The 20,617-nt window shown below is 49.2% G+C and overlaps 2 protein-coding genes across 12 annotated transcripts in view; both read right to left on the minus strand.

The window, feature by feature from the left end:
• Nucleotides 1–14,136, minus strand: part of wnk3 (WNK lysine deficient protein kinase 3) — a 32,768-nt gene extending 18,632 nt beyond the window's left edge. For 6 of the 9 annotated variants that reach the window (XM_076171893.1, XM_076171899.1, XM_076171897.1 and 3 more), the window contains exons 1-2: nt 13,613–14,136; nt 5,703–6,837 (exon numbers count right to left, since the gene is read on the minus strand). In XM_076171893.1, the coding sequence (XP_076028008.1) occupies nt 5,703–6,437 (735 nt within the window). In that variant the 5' untranslated portion in view covers nt 6,438–6,837; nt 13,613–14,136. Of the gene's footprint in view, nt 1–5,702; nt 6,838–7,699; nt 7,789–8,104; nt 8,191–12,153; nt 12,228–13,612 lie in introns of those variants that run through there. The other 3 variants (XM_076171891.1, XM_076171890.1, XM_076171892.1) reach the window with 3 other exon arrangements.
• Nucleotides 14,137–14,782: 646 nt separating this feature from the next.
• On the minus strand, nt 14,783–19,756 carry fam3a (FAM3 metabolism regulating signaling molecule A). 3 transcript variants are annotated; one of them, XM_076171886.1, is made up of 10 exons: nt 19,426–19,756; nt 19,184–19,215; nt 18,984–19,091; nt 18,861–18,884; nt 18,220–18,343; nt 17,639–17,697; nt 17,497–17,547; nt 17,313–17,397; nt 16,832–16,958; nt 14,783–16,253 (listed from the first exon to the last, which is right to left on the minus strand). In XM_076171886.1, exons 2-10 carry the CDS (start codon nt 19,194–19,196, stop codon nt 16,155–16,157), a joined length of 690 nt encoding a protein of 229 aa, XP_076028001.1. In that variant the 5' UTR covers nt 19,197–19,215; nt 19,426–19,756; the 3' UTR covers nt 14,783–16,154. The 3 variants fall into 3 exon arrangements, with proteins under 3 accessions (XP_076028001.1, XP_076028002.1, XP_076028000.1); XM_076171887.1 differs by having other exon boundaries at nt 19,014–19,091; nt 19,184–19,339; XM_076171885.1 differs by having other exon boundaries at nt 19,184–19,339; nt 19,426–19,755.
• Nucleotides 19,757–20,617: the final 861 nt, after the last annotated feature.

Consider the following 20,617-nt stretch of genomic DNA (forward strand, 5'->3'; position numbering starts at 1 on the left):
CTATACTGCTTTAGTCTCCTTTTCTGGAAGTGCTGGTGGAGGCCATCTCCCCCCCCCCTCTCTCTCTCCCCCTCTCTCAGTCTCTCTCTCCCCCCCGCTATCTCCCTCTCTTTCGCTCCACTTCGTCGTTATGCCTAAAAATAAGCTTCCCGGCCTCTGCCTGCCCTTTTGCTTTCATTCCCTTTACTCCAGGTTTTTATGTGGCTGCACACTTATGGATTTGTGTCAGTGCATCAGCCTGTGTGTATGTGTGTGTGTGTGTGTGTGTGTGTGTGAGCGTGTCCCTGCTTTCTGCTCTCAACCCTGCTTGCGTACCTCTGCCTACATGTGACTTCTCTCTAGTGTGCTTGTGTGTGTGTGTGTGTGTGTGTGTGTGTGTGTGTGTGTGTGTGTGTGTGTGTGTGTGTGTGTGTGTGTGTGTGATGGTGCATTGCTCATATTTGGGCGCTTCTGTCCTCAGTGTGGCTCCTCCACTGGAGCATCACTGTCTGTCTGGAGCCGTGTGAGACAGCGTCCCTGTCTGTGTGTGTGTGTGTGTGTGTGTGTGTGTGTCTCTCTCTGTCTGCCTGGCTCTTCATCATCTTTAGTGTTTCCCCTCTGAGTATCACTTTGGACGACAGCCCTAGGGTCAGCAGAGGTCGCACAGACTTTAGGGAGTGACTCTGCGCCCGGCTCACACAAACCAACAGCCTGTGTGCAAAGTCACACACAGACACACAAAGACTACAATAACATCTAGTCTTCAAAGAAAAAGGCGTTGCATGCTTTTCAAGTATGTCATTAATAAATCACAACCCTCTTTCAGCTTAACACACCAATACACAATTAGTGCTGTGTGACAGTAAAGGGAATGAGCGCCACCTTAGGGATATGTGACAAACTTTCAAAATAAAGTTCATCTGTCATTGGCTCCTCATAAAAGAGCATAAACTAATCATTACATGAGATAAAAGAAGCAGAAGAAGAAGAAGAGAACAACTTCCCGGTCATCAGATCAACAAACAAAGAAGCAAAGAGAGGGAAACAGAGGAGCCAGTTCACTCCCCTGCCAGCTCTTTCTCCATCAACGCAGGCTGACAGTCAATGGACAAAGTGTAGAGTTAGAACAGTGAGCTTCTCAAACTCAACTCAACTCAGCAGCCCTGCAATCACCCTGACACAGCTGAGTAAAGCTTGGACCTTGTGTCAGAGCAGCACAGACTCAGCTCCAAGGCAGGTTAGGTTCTCTAACTAGTTTGTAGTGATTAGACCGATGAGCAGATTCTTATTTTGGCAACAGGGAAAAGGACAAAATTACAAAAATAGAAAAACAAACCGTGGACATTTTTAGAAGGATTCATATTTATTGCAGAGCTGTTGAAGTGATTTTGTCGGTACCTGTGTGGATGGTACTCTGTCGCGTCATGTTGTTTATGTTGTGTAAGTTGTGTAAGTTGTGTAAGTTAGTCATAAGGCCGCGGCCTCGGAGCCGAGCTGTGCAGCCGGAGGTTTTTTTGGATCAGACACCTGGCAGAGCAGAAGGTCGAATTGCGGGTCAAGTAGCCTCATAAAACAGTAGGTGAAGCGGACAGGATACAGCTTACACCGCACAGGCAGAAGGCTGAGCGGGGCAGGACGGGGATCTGACTGAAGCCTTCCTACTGTCACAACTACTAACATCTAATCTGGAGGCCACACAAGATGAACTGGCCTTAGCTTCTTGTGCTTATGAGACGTAGCCGTAGCAGTTGAGGACACGGCGCTAACCCCAAACTAACTGGAGGGGGGGGGGGTAATATGAGAAAGGCAGCTATGTATATTTGCACATGCGTGTGTGCGTGTGACACGTGTGCCTGCTGTGTGAGAGTAAGCGCGTCAGTGTTTGGAAATCCGAGGTGGCTGGTGGCGAGGATTAGATTACTGTAAGCTACGGCAGATCAGACAAACAGGATGGACCGCTGCAAAAGGGCAAACCCACACCACGGATTAGCATCCTGGGCCAGTGGGCCAAGTTCACTCGCTCCTACTGCCTCCAGGCTGTTGCTTGTTTTTGGTGACATCTGTTATGAGTTAGAACACGCAGCCAGGTTACAGACTGACCTGTTTAGTAAGAGTCAGAAAGGAGCTTCATAATGACTGACAGCCTGAGGAAAACACAGCACATCTTCATTTTCATCGTTTCCTCTTCTCCATATTTAATTAAAACAGAAACAAACACTCTGTTCTTGTTGCCGTATCGACTCGCAGCACTTTAAACTCTTCTCTCTTAATCTGTTATTGTTTTTCCCCCCATTTATGATTGCCTTGTAAATAATCACTAATCACTCTAATTTCATCCTAAGCTTCCCCCCGGTTGACTTTGAATCCAAACCAGGCTGTAAGATTAAAGCCTGCGCTGCATTGCTAATGACTGATATGTTCAATAGCAATCAAATCTCAACGGCCAGCTAATGAATATTGCGCTGGGAGGACAGAGCCCAGGGGACACTAGACGACTCTCTGTGCCCTAGTTGAACACGTGTTTGGTCAATTTGCCACCATTGATCCCATGTGGGTCTCATCAGGTCGTCTGTATTCCATTGGATTTTGCCTTTATGGATGTCGGTCGTTTAGCAGCAGCGCGTTGGAACCCCGCTGGTGTCCGATCGTTCTCTTTGTTACACTCAGCTGAGGACGGGTTTTTGTCAGTATTGTTTTCTTTTAGAACTCTAACTCTGTACAAAGGAGCAGAAAGCAAGAAGTAAGCAGTTCTCTAAATGAAAGAAGAAAACTCTGGACGTCATGAAAGGCTCGATCATCACGATATCAAGAGCTGAATGGAGGTCTGGACTCAATGCAACTCAACAGGTTGTCTAGACTTTTGTTCTACACGCTGAACTCTGACTCAAATTCACTCACGTCAACACAACCGGCCCTGTAACAGAATTAATAATAAGCCTGTGTTGTTTATGGCAGGAAGGCTCCTAAGCTGCCGGCTAGCTGCGGCCAAAAATGCTAACAAATCTATAAGGCATTAAACCTCTGAATCTTTAAAGGCCGTATCTTGGCAACCCTCACTACGTCAGACCCGAACACTGCCGTAGTGTTGTACAGCGAGCAGGGGGCGACCGGGCCGGGCTGAGCCGAGGCCGGACCAGTCTGGGACCGCTGGGTTGAACCAGTCTGGTTTCTGCCGCCCCAGTTCTGCTGTCTGTGCAGGGTTTTTGTTCCCGCCTGACAGGCACCCACTGTAATTAACTCTCTGGATCACTCTGCATGCTCACTCGCACAGACAAAGCACGATGGAGGGAGAGCAAGCGAGCGAGCGGGCGAGAGAGAGGGAGAGAGAGAGAGAGAGAGAGAGAGAGAGAGAGAGAGAGAGAGAGAGAGAGAGAGTGTGAGAGACAGACGCTGCATACAGTGGCATATGTTGACACAGACAGACAAGAGAGCGATGGAACACGCGGAAAAATGTAACACACGAGCAAAAAAACGTTAAAAACACATCCACTCAGGTTGACTGATGGGAGAGTTTACGACTGGAGGAGCGGCTGAGGAGATATATGGCTTTGCCCTTTTAGGCATGGAATTCCCGGGGTAAGGGAGAGGAGAGGAGAGGAGAGGAGAGGAGACAAGAGGAGAGGAGAGGAGAGGGATGGTGTCCGCACTGTGAACTTTAATTACCCACTCTTTCAAGCTGCATTTGGACAGCTAATCCCCTGGCTTCCCTCTCTTTGTGGACACAGGAGGAGAGGAGCTAGGTGCTCTCAGGCAGCTGTCTCACCCGCAGATACAACACAGTCCGGGCTCTTGATTGGCCTCTCGGTGCGACGACACACACACGGACTGAAGGTTGTCTGTGACCGACTGGAAACATTTGCATGTAGACATCATGAAGCTGAAGATGTGAACCGTCACTAATGCAGTGAATATAAAGCCAAATGATGTCATCTATCAAATGAGTCCAGGTCTCTTGACACTCTGTGGTTTCTTCCCACTCCTGATTAGCTAAACAATCAATCTGCCTCATAATGAAGTTAATCGCTTGTGAACTGTGGTGAGGGAACAGAAAGAGGACCCGTCTGAGACTCCAGGCTTAGATACATACAGGACACATCTATGGGTGTGTGTCCAGGTCTCTGTGTGTGTGTGTGTGTGTGTGGATGTGTGTGTATGGATGTGGTAACTTAGCATTGGCTACACGGCGACTCTCTGGGAAGGATGCCATGGTAATCCTCTGTTTGGCTCGTCATTCTCCCCTCTCTCACTCACCATCACCTCAGTATCTCCCTCTCTCCTTCTCTCCCCCTCTCTCTCTCCCTCTCTCTCCCTCTCTCTCTCTTCATTTGCTCTCTGTGTCTGTGTTTGTCTCGCCCCCCCTGTCCTCCTCTCCACGGCAGATCTAGTTAAGACATACGAGTAGATTGTTCCAGATTGTTTCGGTCCTTTCTGATTGATGGAACGTGTTGACATATATTTGCTCTCAAGCTCCATAAACTATTACTAACCACCTCCTTCAGATTTCATTTCCCTCCATTCTGTGGAGACCAAACGGACTGATTGATACCACAGAGCACAGACGCACAAATCAGGGTAAGGCTATTTGTCTCCTCCTCCTGATAGAACGCAGACGGGGCCTCACACAGACCTCAGACCTCCCTAGAACAGGGACTCAGATCTGCCTGCACCAGGACTGCAGACCTCCATTGGGAGCCTCAGTGACTGATGCTACCCCGGGGGGCCAAAGCGCTGACATGCAGAGGATTCACTTAAGTGCAAAGGTGACGGGGCGGCTCGCTGCTCCTTACTTCCACTTCCAGGCAGAAGTCTGATCGCAGGGATTAACCAAAGCTCTCCGTTTGGAATGAACTCCAAAGCGAGCGCATGACTGCCTTTCCTCACACAAAGCCAGCAGTCAAATCGGACGACAAACCAATAACACTGCGCTCCTTTGTGGAGACGCAGAGACGCATTTCTCCTCCCACCACTGATTGTTCAATGTTGCCTACACTTCTCGGCGTAACAACATCAGGCTGCCTATGTAAAGACTTCCACAACTCCATTACGCTTCATTATGTTCACAATGTCAACGTATATGACACAAGCGCTCTGTCACACTGAGCTGATTGTTACCTCGCCTACATGTACTACAGCCAGCGTGTTTGTTCTACGATCAAACACAACCAAACCCAGACCCCCGTATACATGACATCATACTTCATTACATTACAGAGGCAAAGGAGACACGGAGCCTTTAAACATGGACATAATTATGACAGCCTGACTAAAGGAAAACACAATCGGCCTTCACAGCGGCGAGGAGCGCCCCTGCTTCATCTACAACACAATGTAAATAATACAACCCTTATTGATTTGCACCGGTGAAGAGTCCGACTGAGTTATGACTGACTGGATGTGTAATTCAGGACTCTTTGTTTATAACGGGACGGCCTTAACAACACGGCCCTGGTATCTGATTGTACTCTGTGCTTGAGTATTGTACCGTCTAACTACAGGCCCCCCCGCCGCTCCTCTTCCTCCTGCTCTCCTCTCAGCTTCACCGTATGAATAAAGAAGCAGGAAACGTGCTGAGCTTGTCCGATTGTCAGAGAGGGAAGCTCTCTGAGTGCAGCAGGGCCTCTTACACGTCGTCTCTACCTGAAGTGTTCATGTTTGATTCCCTTTCTATTTATGCACATGTAGGATATATTCATTTATTATCTAACAGCGTTGTGTGAACTCACCTGAAGCTCACACCAGGCCACCTCCACCCAGGTCTCCGTGTCCAGGCCTTTGTACACCGTCTTGAATGCTCCTCGGCCAAGTTCAATGTCAAACTTGAGGAACCTGCCTCCGGGAGAAGTGGCCACAGCCTTCATCTCTGCCTCCTCCTCTAGCTCGCGGTCCCTCTGCTTGACCCTGTGTGAGGGCGAGGCGGCAGGGGCCTCCTTCCCCGGCTCCTGGCTGGAATCGGGGCAGGACGGGTCATGGCCCAGCGCCACACAGGCTGAGGCGGCTCCTTGCTGCTGGGTGCTGCTGGTGAAGACCGAGTCTGAGGAGCACAGGTCCAGGTGCGGGGCGCTGTGCGGCACCTGTGGGGGCTCCTCCACCTCGTCGTCCTCCTCGCAAATCTCCACGCTCTTCCTGAAGAAGCGCTTCTCCCTCCTCAGCCCCGTCTGACCACAAGCAACTGCTAAGGAGGGCGTGGAGAGAGACGAGGAGCTGGGAGGAGGAGTATCCAGAGCCCCTCGGCCGGCCTCGCTCCCTGCTCCTCCTCCTTCTCCATGAGGTTCTCCGTCCTCTCCTCCCATCTCTCTCCTCTCATGGCTCTTAGAGGAGAGGACGTCAGGAGGGTTGCTGTGCGTCCTCCCCGCCTGAGGGCCGGCCCTGCCTTCCCGCTCTATGCCCTCCTCCCTCTGCCCATCAGGTTTCTCAGAGGAGTCCTCTGTGCCCGTGGGTTCTCCCGGGTCAGTAGCCATTGGGACCCGCCTTCCCCGCTCCTCCTCCTCCACCTTCTCCTCCTCCTCCTCCAAACCTTTGCTCCTCTGTCAGTCCCCGTCTCTTTCGTCTTCTGTAGTCCCTCTCTGACTCGTTCTAGTCTTGTCAGGAGGTCCTGCTGAGGCTGCAGGTGTCTGAAGGCTCGGCAACCCAAACCCCCTGTCTGTCTCTCCTTCCCTGAGACGCTCTAAGCTTGCATGTGAGGGTGAGACCACAGTGGGTGGACACTGGTTTCTGTCCTCACTCTCCTTCTCAGCATCTCCTACACCTACATCCTCTTCTTCAGGCCTCACTTTGGTGCATTACTAACCAAAGGAAACTGCAAGTCATCTCTCAAGTCTGGGACGCTGGTGGAAGGCACAGTCACTCTCCAAGCAGATCCTGCAAGAAAGAACACAACATTAATATTCAGATAGGATGAGGTGAGGTTTGATGAGAGACTTCAGACGGCCTGTTATGATTTACAACGACAAGAAGGGTTAGGGTTAGGGTTAGATCCTCAACTGGTGAACCCTTTAAAGCTCAGCAACCAGGAAATCTGTTACCTGAACAAACACAAGCCTCATCTCTGTAACGTTTACATGCTGGAGGCGTCAAAGATCAAGTCTACCATAACGTATGACATCATAAACCATCAAGTGTACATTTATGAGCGTCTCGCAGCTGAACCTGTGTCCGGCGGCTCCATTAGTCGACAGAAAGCTGCAGATAGGAGGAGTATGTGATCCTGACCATTAAATATGGATGATGAACTATGGGCCGGTTCAGTGTGAATAATTCATAAGCAGAGGGATTGTTGAATCGGACAGAAGCGACTGCTGCAGAGCTGCAACAACCAACCGGGCTCACACACACCAACAACAACAACAACCCAGCCTGGGATCAGCCTCAGCACCAGCATCCAAATGGACCCCGGTGTGACGCAGCAGGGGGGGGGGGTCCCGTCTCTACACTCTACACTCTACACTCTGACGTCATTGTGGAGCCTACACATGCTGTACATTGTCTGAGTTGCGATGGTAAAATCCGGCTTACAGCGAATCAATGAAAAGGAATTTTATATCAACAACAAACAATCAATTCATTAGTAACTTAAAGAGTTCCTCCTACTATGAAGTCATCGTAGAGCTGCGTGTGTGTCTCTGTTTGTTTGTCCGGAGTTGTAACGCGCATCATTCCGATCGCCTTCAAACTTGCCCCAAAAACAATCCCAGCCTCGTGAAAGGGGGCGTGGCGTTCTTACCAAGACTTCAATGACGTCAGATCTGTTTCACGTGAGAAGAGTCGCGGGCGCGGTGCGAACACAAACCAAACAAAGAAACCACGTTCAAACGCGTCAAAACCTCCGCCACGTGACTCTGCATCTACGCGCCCTGACGCCATCGCTGCTCCGGCCTGCAGGTCGCCACGGAAACGCGTGTGACGTCAGCGAAGCCGCGACAGGTCCGCTGGTCTGAGAACCTGAACTGTGCCTCCTGAAAACCCGGAAACCTCTGACACAGCTGACACCCTTCAATCACTTTGTGTGTGTGTGTGTGTGTGTGTGTGTGTGTGTGTGTGTGTGTGTGTGTGTGTGTGTGTGTGTGTGTGTGTGTGTGCGTGTGTGTGAGTGTGTGTGAGTGTGTGTGTGTCTTCCCTTCACATTCACCTCTATTCCTGGGTGTCATGGCTCCTCTCCTTGCCAGTGACACACACACTGAAGCAGGAAGTGAGCATTAACACCAAACAGGCTGCCTGAGGTGCTTTGACTAAGTGGCTGTTGTTGGTTTGAATTTGACAAAAGGCTCAGTCCAGGTTCTGAACACAGGGGGGGTGGGGGGTCTCCCTGGTCTAGGGTTCCCAGGCGCCCTTGGGTGGGAGGCCTGAACACAGATGCAGCAGCAGCGTCCTTCCTTCCTTGTCCCCTGGAATGCGTCCTTCAGAGACAGGAGGGTTTGGTTCCCAGCAGCAGGTCCAGACTCCTTTAGTCTTAATGAGCTGGACCCAGCAGCAGCAACACGCAGCGGCGGCGGCTCACAGTGGCTATTATCTGGTCTATAACTCACTCATTAACGCTCATGTCAAGCTCGTTCCCCCCGGAGACAGAGAGCGAGAGGCTTTGACACATGATGTTAGAAGCTGTCACTCACATTACAAACACAATGGGCTGATATGAGAGCAAAAAACAGCCGGGAGGAAGAGAACAAGACGGGATTCCAGTTCAGTCACATTCTGCAGACGAGGCTCATCTCTGAAACGTCGTGTCCTCGCGTCGTTCAGATGGTCTCCTCCCAAAACACCACACACACACACACACACACACCTCCGTCAACACTAAACACCAAACCAGCCAGCGGTGAGAACTTTGCTGAGGCGTAGGAAGAGGACCGGGAGTACCTGTTCTGTTCCCTCTCCCAAACCAGACAGGAGCAGAGAGAAATGGATCAGAGTGAGTACAGTGAAGGCCCGGGACAGAAAGGTAAAGGCTAACAGGAAGTGAGGGGGGCGTCATGGGGGGAAACCGGCAATAAAGCAAAGGGAAGTTCTCCTTTAAACAGGAGCTTATTGGACTCTGTCCCCCAGGGCAAGGAGTTCCCATGAAAGCTGCATACCGGACAGAGTTATCACAGCACATCAAACACGTCCAACCCCATCGCTATGTCTCTCACACCCTCCTCCTCCTCCTCCTGCCAGTCGGCTTCACAAACACACACGCAATCCCACACCGACAGGTTCATACATACATACTTTCGCTTTAGGAATTTTCACCAGCTGAAGGCAAGCTGTGATTATGACAGACTGAGCTCTGGAGTTCTGCCATCCAGCTGAACTTTAACAGCTTTAGACTCTTTAAAATGTGAACAGTGAACTACAGTTTATGTGATTCACTCAGTTTGGACCAAAATGCCACCAAATTGAAGATCAAGTTAAAGCTTAATCAAAGCTTGAGACGAGGACGATGTCGTCTTGTTTGAGCAGCAGATGCAGGAGACAGAGTCCTGGTGTCTTCAAGGGAGAGGAGAGGACAGACTGTCTTCCCCTCCAGGCCTGTGTACACGTGCACAACACCTGCAAGGGCCCAACCGTCTCTGAGGTGAGCAGAGGAAATCAGGGTGACGTCTTTAGCTTCACGGCCGCCGGAGCAGAGAGTTCTAATTCTGTCTGCAGAAATCGATTTGGTTTCTTTGCCCTGAAACTTTGTGGCATCAATGTGTAAAAGTTTGAAGAGTGGGAAGAAGGAGAGTGATGTCAATTACACACACACACACACACACACACACACACACACACACACACACACACATACACACTCTGTCTCAGTGAACGAGCTCCAAACCCAACAAACACACTGCAAACCTCTCGCGCTTTTTCATCCCTTTACTTTTGGGATACAAACATTAATCCCCTGAGAGCGCTGGGTGGAAATTAGGCGGGCAGACAATGGGAGAGCCAGCGTGTGTGTGTGTGTGTGTGTGTGTGTGTGTGTGTGTACGCAGACAGTGCCGTTTTTGCGAGAGAGGGGGTGTGTAGATGAAAAGAGGGAATAAAAAGTGGCGAGGGGGACAGGAAGGGAGCAAAAGCACCCAACACATATTCAAACAGGGAGCAGAGAGAGAGAGAGAGAGAGGGAGAGAGAGAGAGGGAGGGGGGAGGGAAGGAGAGATGGAGCGAGGGGGGGCTGGCGAGTAGAAGGGGTGGGAAAAATGTGTGTGTGAAAGAGAACAAGAGGGAGATAAAGAGAGGGGGGGGCGACACAGACAAAAAGGGGACTGGGGGGATTTTGCCTGATAAAATATGTGCCAATGTTTGTGTGAATGAAAGCAGCGACTATGGCTGAAATACTGCCTGAACAAAAACAGCTACAGTGGAGGGGAGAGGGGGGAGGGGGGAGGGGAGAGGGGAGGGGAGAGGAGAGGAGAGGAGAGGAGAGGAGAGGAGAGGAGAGGAGAGGAGAGGAGAGGAGAGAGAGGACAGAGAGGAGAGGAGAGGAGAGGAGAGGAGAGATTACATTAGCATAGGAATAGTTTCCAGTGTTGCTGGTGCAGGGTGAGGATGAGGAGGGGCCGCTGCTCTTCATCTGAGCCACACATCAAACCTGCTGCCACAGACTGAAGGCCACAAACACACACCGCTCGTAAATCATTCAAGAATTACTAGTTCAGTTAGTTGATTCTCTTCTGCATTCTGATGAAGTTACTAACTACAGCCTCTTACACATAGAGACTCACTAGACTGAGCCTGAGTGAGCTTTGGTCCTCAATCAGACTCAGTCCAACAAGAAGAGAAGACGTGTGTCGTTTGTGTCGATCAGCAGACAAACATTGACTTCAAATTTTGGGTGAAGAAATGTCCCAGTAGACGTTCTGCTCCTCGTCTTCATCAATCATCCTCAGCCCCTCGGAGGTGTAAACACATGATGAAGCCTTAATGTGGAAGAACCAAAGCAGAAACGGCACCAGAGCCACAAACCGCTGCCAAAATCCTCCCGGGTCGATACGGAGCCGTCGCTGCTCTGCCTGAGCCTGAGCCTGAGCCTGAGCCTGAGTCTGAGCCTGAGCCTGAGTCTGAGCCTGAGCCTGAGCCTGAGCCTGAGCCTGAGTCTGAGTCTGAGCCTGAGCCTGAGCCTGAGCCTGAGCCTGAGCCTGAGCCTGAGCCTGAACCTGAGCCTGAGCCTGAGCCTGAGCCCGAGCCCGAGCCCGAGCCCGAGCCCGAGCCTGAGCTGAAGACCAGACTGAGACCTAACAACAACACCCAGGCCGGGCAGAGGAGCAGGTCAGAGGTCAGCGATGTGCTTTTAGAGGCTGACATCACACATTAAGAGACAGGAGGAGGAAGCTCTCAGCCCAGAGAGTCCAGGCTCTGACGCTGATGCTGCCTTTTAACGCTGACACAGGAGGAAGTCTCTCTGTTAATAAAGATATGAGCGCATCACTCCACTATTAACCCTTTGCGGGATGTGTGGATCAGCACATGTTGCTTTTTGCTGCGCTGGAGTGAGAACCATCAAACGCTCCGGCGGCGCTGGAATCAAACACACAATGACTCTCTTCCCCATTAGAGGCCGATTCAAAAGCAGGAAACACAACGGGCACTTTTGTCCGATCCAGGTCAAGCATGGGAGAGCAGAGTGTAGGTAGCACACACAGAGTACTGTTCACTGACAGAGGGAGAGAGAGAGAGAGAGAGAGAGACACTGTTATGTAACCTCCTTTTCTCTTCTCTCAAAGCTGTCCCGTATCAAACATCACTGATCTCATCTCAGGTGAGTCGAGGCTCCATAATGAGTCAGATATGAAGGAGGACTCCGCCGCCATCCTAAAGTGAATAAACATCAGAGCGGCGTCCAGATCCCCCACTGAGCTGTGATCTCCTCTGAGCTGTGACCTCATGACGGCTGCCATCACCGCCTGGCACAGTCGTTGGCCTTTTTAGGAGCCAGCCGGCCCGTCTGTGTTTGGAGTTCGCCGCCGTGTCGCTCCCAGAGGGTTTTGACTCTAAATGCCTACAGAACGTCAATACATTTAGGGTGACACTCGCCGTTTGGATCCTTACATTACTGATATGGAGACTGAGGTCATGTTCTGCAGATTTGTCGACCCTCCTGTAACATCCTACCTCCCCTGGTACTTCCACCCCCTTCCCCCCCTCTAACCCCAGCCTCCCCTGCCCCCCCATCCCGCCCTGCCCCCCTCAGCACGGCCCTGTAGGCGTCTTTACCTTATCTTGCCAGCCTCCTGTATGATGTTGGCTCAGCCTGCCAATCCAGTATTTATGGAACACAACAGCGCCGACAAAAAAGCAAATCATGATGTCATTATGGAGGGTTGCTACGGCAATCACAGTAACATCCAATCAAGCATGATGTCATTAAGGGGGGCCGGGGGGGGTGCAAGGGTGGATCCATTGATGACAACTATATGGTGATGCGGATCAGAACAGCTAACTGAACATGGAATTGGCAGTTAAAAGCAGAAGTGTGTGTTTTAGGAGCTTTTGGAGGCGATTAACTCGTCTCAACTCCACACAACAAACACACACACAGCTCTACAATCAAGTAGGGAGGGCAGGATCCACTGATGTGAGGGCAGAGATGGAGTTTCATAACATCTACATGTGATATCACTGTGGGGTTCAGTGGATGACATCACTTCTTAGTTTGATAGCATCACCTTGTTACTTTGATGGTATCACTAATGTGCTACATGTAAGTACATTCAGTACGTTAGGATGTACTCGGCTGTTGTGTACATGACAAACGATGAAGATGAAGTAAGACGAGCCTCTACAACCCCCCGGTCCTGTTTCTGTTTGTGTGTGACACAAGCCGGCCTCATTTCCAACACAATACTCGTTTCTGCTTGCTTGTCAGGGACCTTTAAAAGTTCACCATCGGCCCTGGCAGGTGATTATTGCTGCTTACCTCTGCGTTATGAGCCAGCGGTCATTCATAAAAGCGTCAGCATGAAGCTGTTAGTGAAAGCTGAGACTTCACAGGGTTAATCCATTCACTCCGGCTACTGAAAACACACAAATGGGTGTGGGCGGCATGTGGATGTGTCGGATGATTCCACTTCTCTGATAGATCAACCATGCCAAGGCCACTTTAAGTGAAGGAATCTGCCATCTGACTGGGTTTGCAGTACTAACAGGCTCTGAAGCAAAATCCAATGAATGTATGTTATTTATAGGCTACAGCATAAACAACAGAGACTGCCGACCAGGTAGTGCAGCCATTGGCTTGCTGGGAGCTCAGCTGACTTTGTAAAGGCCGTGGAATCAGAGGGAGAATGAAAGTACAATCACCATGCAGGAAGAGGAGAGATGACACACTCGTAAATCAAAACCCACTAAATCTCAGACTGCCAAATCATACAGATGATGATGATGATGGGCTGAGCGCTGACAGTCTGAGGGCCATTGAGCCAAACGGCGAGCATGCAGCTGACTGAAGTGTTTCCCCTTCTCAGTGTGTGTCACTACACACACACACACGCACGCACACACACAGAGGGAGAGAGAGAAGAGGGTGAATAGCCCATCACAGCCGTCTTGGTGCAGAAACACACAGGACAAAAACATACATTTGTGTCCATGGGAACCACGCTGTTGGAATTCCACTAGAATATGCAAATGAGTCTTTGTACTGTAAAGATATATACGAACAGAAAGCACTCACCTGAATGTAACATCTCATCTCATCGCTTCCACATCACAAACGCCGCCCTGGTAGCACGCTAACTCACTCAAACCTGCGCTACGGAGAATCTCCTATTTACAAATGTTACTAGCGGATTTTTACACTCGTATTTGCATACAAAAAATGTTAGAATATATATGGAAAAAGGCTAAAAAAAAATATCTCCCGGCGTCGTCACGTTTCCTCTGGACGTTGTTTAATCTTTGTGGTGGTCCCGTCGGTTTGAAAATCCCCACCGGAGCCGTCGAGCCTCTGCGTGTGTGCGAGCCGCGGCGCTGTCGGCGTCGCCTGCTCCGTGCGCCGCTCCAGACGATGCTCGCCTCTGATTTACTGCTCCGTTCGCTCGCTGCTCGCTCCTGCGCCTTTCAGCCATTCAGTCGGATTCAAACGTGACCCGCAACGCATCTTCATCATTGTACTGTACAGCGCGCGAGCTCCCAGCAGCCCGCTTGGTGTTTGTGGTGTACACAGCACAGCAGCGCGCGCTCGGGTCGCCCGCTCGCCACTCGCCACAGTGGCTCATAACCGTGCGAACAAAAAAAAAAACGTGCTTGTTCCCCGTTTGGCCACTGGAGGGCAGCAGTTCGACGCGCGCGTGCTGTACAGGGTTTGGCATGTGATTTTTTAATGCTGCCTTCGCGTGCCCCTCGTAAACCCCCCCTTTCCAAGTTCAGGCCTAGGGTTGTCGCCGCCCCCTCCCCCCCGTACAGCTAGTGTCTATGGCGGATGGCGCTGTATTTGTTACTGTGCTGTTGTAAAAAAGGTTTAAAAAACTAAACAAAAATGGAGCATTTACTAAGACCAGATCCCGTGCATTACCATTATCTATTGGAACTATTTAAAAGGGAGCTTATTTCACATTTTATTGCTTTTAAGGACACTAATTTTATCATTTGTCACACATTAGTAAATTTATTTCTAACCGTGCGTGGTATGGGCCAGATGCAAAATTAAGAATCAGTCAGTCACTACTGGGCAATGGGCCAGGTGATTTAATAAATCTCATCCAATGACGTTAAGCTTTAAACAGAACATGCTGGCAGCTCAACAAATCGAGTTGCACTGCCATAAAATATACACAATTCGTCCCTAAACGCACCACTGGAAAACACAACTGGAAGGCCTCATGATCAAATAAGACACTCGGACTAAAAACAATGGAGTTTTTAATGATTATGTTAAAACCTTTGCTATTGCATGAATACAGAGACATGATACTTTGTCACGAGAGCAGCTGTCCTCACGTTTATCCCCCTCGCAGCATATGCTTACCAATGTAAAAGCCCTGAGCACAATGAACCGAGTAACCCTGGCGAAGATATTGACTCTGTCGCCCTCTGGTGTACGCCGCCGTGTACGCCAGCTGATTCAGGACATTAAAAAGAAACAAAACACCACATAAATGTTTACAGGGATGAGCATTATTGTAAGGATACAAAACAAAGAGTGGAAGCTTTTTAGGATAAACATGATGATATAATGAACTCCAGACAAAGGCAGCTACCATCGCCTCCAAATAACATAATTAACCAATGTCTGGCAGGTTTAAACTTGCCAGAGAGATCAGACAGATCATATAAAATTCTGGAGAAAAAAAGAACACACCCACTAAACACAAGAAGCTTAATATTAAAAAAAAACAAAAAACAGAATGAAGGACTTGGGGCTGGTGACACCATCAGAGGACCGGGTGGTGTTACAAGAACAAACACAGATGATGCCATGCCGCGCTCTGCAATTAGGCTTCATTAGCAAAGCGGTGAGCCCCAAGCCAAATTCTTCAGAAATGTGTCGGCAAAAAATGTGTAAACACTAAGTCGAGCCACGGCTGCTCTGCGTCAGGATCAGAGGACATGATGAAGCTAACACGACGCACAAACACACACCATCAAAAGAAAACAAATACATCACACAATGAAAATATATTAACAGATTTAAATATAAAATCAGTCCATGAGCCCAGATGCTTAGCGGGACTTCTTCTTCTTCTTCTTCTCTAGTACCTAGTTAGTGCAGCTCTCCTGCTGATCTGAGTTAAGTTCTCCATTGCCTTAGTGTAAACCAGTTAGGTGTGTGTTTTGCCTGCTGAACCCTTAAATGTCATCCCTTTGACTCCAGCACACAATATTGACACACACAGAAACACACACACACACACTACAGACAGACTCACTTTCAAGACAGAATAGCTCTTTTCCTACAATGGCTTAGGGAGACGGACTCCTTCTCTGGTCACTGTTGCACTTTGGTCATTCATGGTTTGTCCTCTGACGCTTCCTTGGCCCTCCTCCGCGTTCTCCAGCTAAAAACAGGTCCATTAACAGGTTCCAGCAAATTCAAGATATATAAATTCCCAATAAAATATCATCTCTACAGTCAGCTCGTGCCTCTGACAGCTCCAGAGAAGTGAAGTCGTTGGCCCAGTTTGTCGGCTAGGTAACGGCCCTTCAGATCCACTGTGACTCCAGGTGCTACTGTGTGTGCTTCTTCATCCTCATCATCATGAAGTACCAGGCAGGGTTTAACCCTCCAGGGGCGGCCGCATAGGAATACAGCCGTCCATCTCCAGCGACTCAGGCCAGCCTTCATACTTGTTGTTGATCTTACTGTTCTTCATCCGCTGATGGAGACAAACACACTGCTGTCAACAAACTACAGCTGTGCATGCTGAACACAAAGGGGCGGGGCCACACGCGAGGCTCCTAGGCACATGATGATAAGCCATTTATGACTGAGATCATAAATAATAAAGACGCACATTGAACCGGTTGGGGTTGGAGTGACTGAACATAAATGGATCCCAAAGCAAACTAAAGGTTATCAGACCGACAAACTCAGACAAGAGCCTGAATGCATCGTCAACAGACAGGATGCTCCCTATTCTTTAGTGCTTCATCAGTCATTAAAGTGTTATTCTGACAAACACAGGAAGAAGCATATCTCTCTCTCTCCCTCTCCCTCTCCCTCCCTCTCCCTCTCTCCCCCTCTCTCTCTCCCCCCTCTCACTCTTAGGTTCACTGAATTTTACATGGCGGCCTTACTTTCTACTGTAAACAGTGCCGTTCATGTGATCGCTGGCCTTTTGGCTAAATTACCACACGGGGGCCACATAAGCGCCGCCGTCACCCGAGCCGTCACGTATCAGTGACTGTGGACTGTACCATCGGCATGTGTTCAGCCTCAGTAATGGTAACGTACCTGCTCAAAGGGGCTCTTATTCTCAATGCCTTTGGCCCCGACAAACACCCAGCTGTCCCTGAAGGCCAGCTCCTTCACCGCCGTGCTGCCCAGGTCCTCAAACAGACGCCGGGACTCGTCATTCAACCTGGAGCAGGAAAATGAATATACAGGGTAGATGGTCATCAAGTGAGACGGAGCGTTCTGGACGAGCAGCAGGGCTCAGATGGAAGGGAATCAATAGAGCAACGCTGAGCTGCAGGAAGTGAACACAGACTCACTTACACGGGAACGGCACCACATTTGTGGGAAAACGATGCTTTAAGCTGCATTCTGCCCTGATTGTTGCACTTCTCTGACTATAACATGAACTATTTCACACTTAGGTCATACACTTGGAATGTATCTGTTAACTTAAAGCTGTAATGGTTCCTATTAAGTGCCTTTATGGGGAAATGAGGAGCTTTAAAAGTGGAACTGACATCATATCACAGAGTCTTACTTTGTGGCGGCATCATCAAAAGAAGCCACAAACACAAGAGTTCCTTCATGGAGCGGCCGGAGGAACTTCAACAGATCTGAAACATCTGAGAATGGAGAGAGGAGTGAGCCAAGAAGCTGAGTTTAGAGCCTGTTACAGTTACATCTGGACCAGATGTGTTAGACGGCTCTCTGGCTTTCATTACCTCCGGCCCACATATCAAAGTTCCTGCTGTCCAAGAGTTCTCCCGTCACTCCTGCGGCACAGAAACAAGAGGCGGGTGTTAGAATGATGTAAGAGGTAATAGAAGTCTCAGTTAATAACCTGACGGACTCTGACCCGCTTACCGTTCACTAAAGCTATGTTGAGGCCGCGGCCCACGTTGTTCTTCACGCTGCTCACCAACCTAGGAGAGAGACGAGAGCAGGAGAGCTTCAGGAGGAGACGAGAGCAGGGAAGGAGAGCGCCGACGTCCTCACTCTGCACGTTTAGGTTTGTCTAGGTCGGCTAATCTAAGAGTGCGACGCAAAGAAGGGGGCTAGGAGACCAAAGGAAAGGAATGAGGGACAGACAGATGGAATACTTGCATTCATGCTCCTCAGACAGACGCAGAGGCCTGGATGGGACAGCACGGAGGAGAGAAAAGAACAGCGTGTGAAAACAAGAGAGAGAGCAGGAGAGAGAGAGCGGGAGGGAGCAGGAGAGAGAGAGAAGAGGAGAGAGGGAGGGAGAAGAGGAGAGAGAGGGAGGGAGGGAGAGAGAGAAGAGGAGAGAGAGCAGGAGAGAGGGAGAGAGAGATCAGGACAGAGAAGAGGAGAGAGAGAGCAGGAATGAGAAGAGGAGACAGAGACAGAGAGAGAGAGAGAGAGAGAGAGAGACAGAGATAGAGAGAGAGAGCTGTCCTGTCAGGAATGAGCTCTGTTCTCACATTTTGTCCTCCAGACAGATTTTGGGGCCGATGACGTTGGCGGCTCCAGACACCAGACGGAAGGCCAAGTGTTTGGGGGGACAGGGAGCTACAAGTCCACACTTATACCTCCGAGGATGAGGCTCTGGGGAAACACACACACACACACACACACACACACACACACACACACACACACACACACACACACACACACACACACACACAAGTAAGTAAGTGACGGGAGGACGTTACACCATGACCGTGAGGCAGTAGCTCAGTCGCTAAGGATTTGCCTCCAGGGCACTGCCGAGGTGCCCCTGAGCAAGGCACCGCACCCCCAACTGCTCCAGGGCGCCGAATAATGGCTGCCCTGCAATAATTGGTAGTCGCTTTGGATGAAAGCGCCTGTAATGTAAAGTAATGTCATACAGCCCACAATGTAAAGGTGAAGTTAGTTTGCGTGGAGCCTGGCATCCTGTTCAGTCTGCACGCAATCAGTGTGATGAGGTGAGGCTGTTGTGTCTAGTGTTTGTTTTGCATTTTCTATGTCAAAACTTATACAAATAAAGTTGGTCGATCAATTGAAGTGGGCTAGAGAACTGATGGATGAACGGATGGATGAACGGATGAACTGATGGCAGCTGCGTTCCTTTACTTACCGGGCGTCGTCTCTTCACTTGATCCTGAAAAACACACAACAAAACATTTCCTGACCTTAATCACATGGCATCATCTCACATCAAACAGATCTGCTTTAGAGAGTCACATCTCCTGGTCCGTACCACTGAAGAAGTAACGCACTGATGACGCACCATCACCTCCAAACAGGGCGTTGGCCAGCAGCCAGGTGATCCCCACCAGCAGCACCACAGCCAGGACTCTCAGGGGTCCTGCTCCGGGACCAGGAGGACAATCAGGATTAGGACATTAGGGACAATTCAAGTAGTCCACACATCTCCATTCAAGTAACATCCCAACTCACCTGTTAGTCTCATGATTCACCAGCTCACACACCTGAACACAAGTACAAACAGACGGTGTTTGGCTCGATGAAGAAGTGAGGGGATCTTTAGCAATGACTGCAAATTGTTGTGGCAATGCAAAGCAGCAACACAAAGGTCGGGCCTGGGACGTAAATCTGTGTAGAAATGACAAAACTGTACTGCATTTCCACTGACAACATTACAATGAACACCGGCATGACAGTAGAGACAACATACGAACCTTCGTGTCAAAGAGCTGCAGCGGGGTTTCTTCTCGAAGCTAGCTGGTAATGACTTCACACGGTGAGCGCGAGCTTGTTGCTTCTGCCACACGGGACTTTGTGACTATTTCTATTTCTTGCGCTGTTTTCTCAGCGACGCTTTCGTGGAGTAACTCGACCGTCCGTGAAGCGACATACTCACACAGGCAAACACACACGCTTTTCCATCTCCTAAAAGGCTTAATGGTCCACTATCGACACCGAAGCGAGCGAGAGTTACATGTATTCCATCTGTCTTCCGGATCTTCCGTGATTCCCTAACATCCCGTGCAATCAGCGGTGCCACTGAGTCTGCGCGAGGAGGGCCACGTGACAGGCAACTCACTTAACCGGGGGTCATTTACTTAAACATCGTTTACATCCTGCAAATGTCCCGCATCTAATCAGACAAACGGGACACGTTTTAGTATCTTGCAATTATCCTGCAAAATTGCCAACATTTGTTTAGCTTCTTGACTTTATCCTGGAGGATATATTTGTATGTTTTCAGGGTGAAAATACTTCTATGTTGATGGTACAAAATATCTTTCCTGTTTTTTTCTCCCCTATCTCTCTCTCTCTCTCTCTCTATCACAACCTATGATGCGATTTGTACTAGCCTACATTGCTGTTTGACTTCATCCTTCATCCAAGTTCTGTATGTACCCTATGACATCATTGCAACTCCAGCCCACTTGTACTCTACCTCAGGGTCTATGTATAAAGTTCAACAACAATAGTAGGGATATCACAACCTTCCTCCCTTCTCTCTATCTCTCTATCTCCTCTTTCCCCTCTTTTTATATAAAAAATGATCTCCAAAATGCCCTACACCTGTATGCACAATGTCATATACAATATCTGCTTCAAAAAAAACTAATTGCAAAAAAAATAAAATAAATGGTAACAAAATAAATTATATTAATAAATGTACATATTGTAACACCGGAAATGAAAACAGCGCAATGTCACTGAGGCATTCATGAGCCTTTTATACGTCTTTTTTTTTCAATTTTATTTATTTTTCTATAGAAGGCGAAACGTTTGTGGCAATAATGTATTTATTTTCCTCTTGATCTATTATTCAATGAAGTTTTAATATTTTAGGAAAAAAAAATGGGCGTTATATGTCGCTTATTTCCTCTTATTGAGTTTTAATGGATAAACGCACAG

This window comes from Genypterus blacodes, unplaced genomic scaffold (assembly GCF_046128005.1).
Source record: "Genypterus blacodes isolate CSIRO-AG114 ecotype Tasmania unplaced genomic scaffold, CSIRO-AGI_Gbla_v1 ptg000274l_1, whole genome shotgun sequence".
In the NCBI taxonomy this organism is placed as follows: Eukaryota; Metazoa; Chordata; class Actinopteri; order Ophidiiformes; family Ophidiidae; genus Genypterus; species Genypterus blacodes.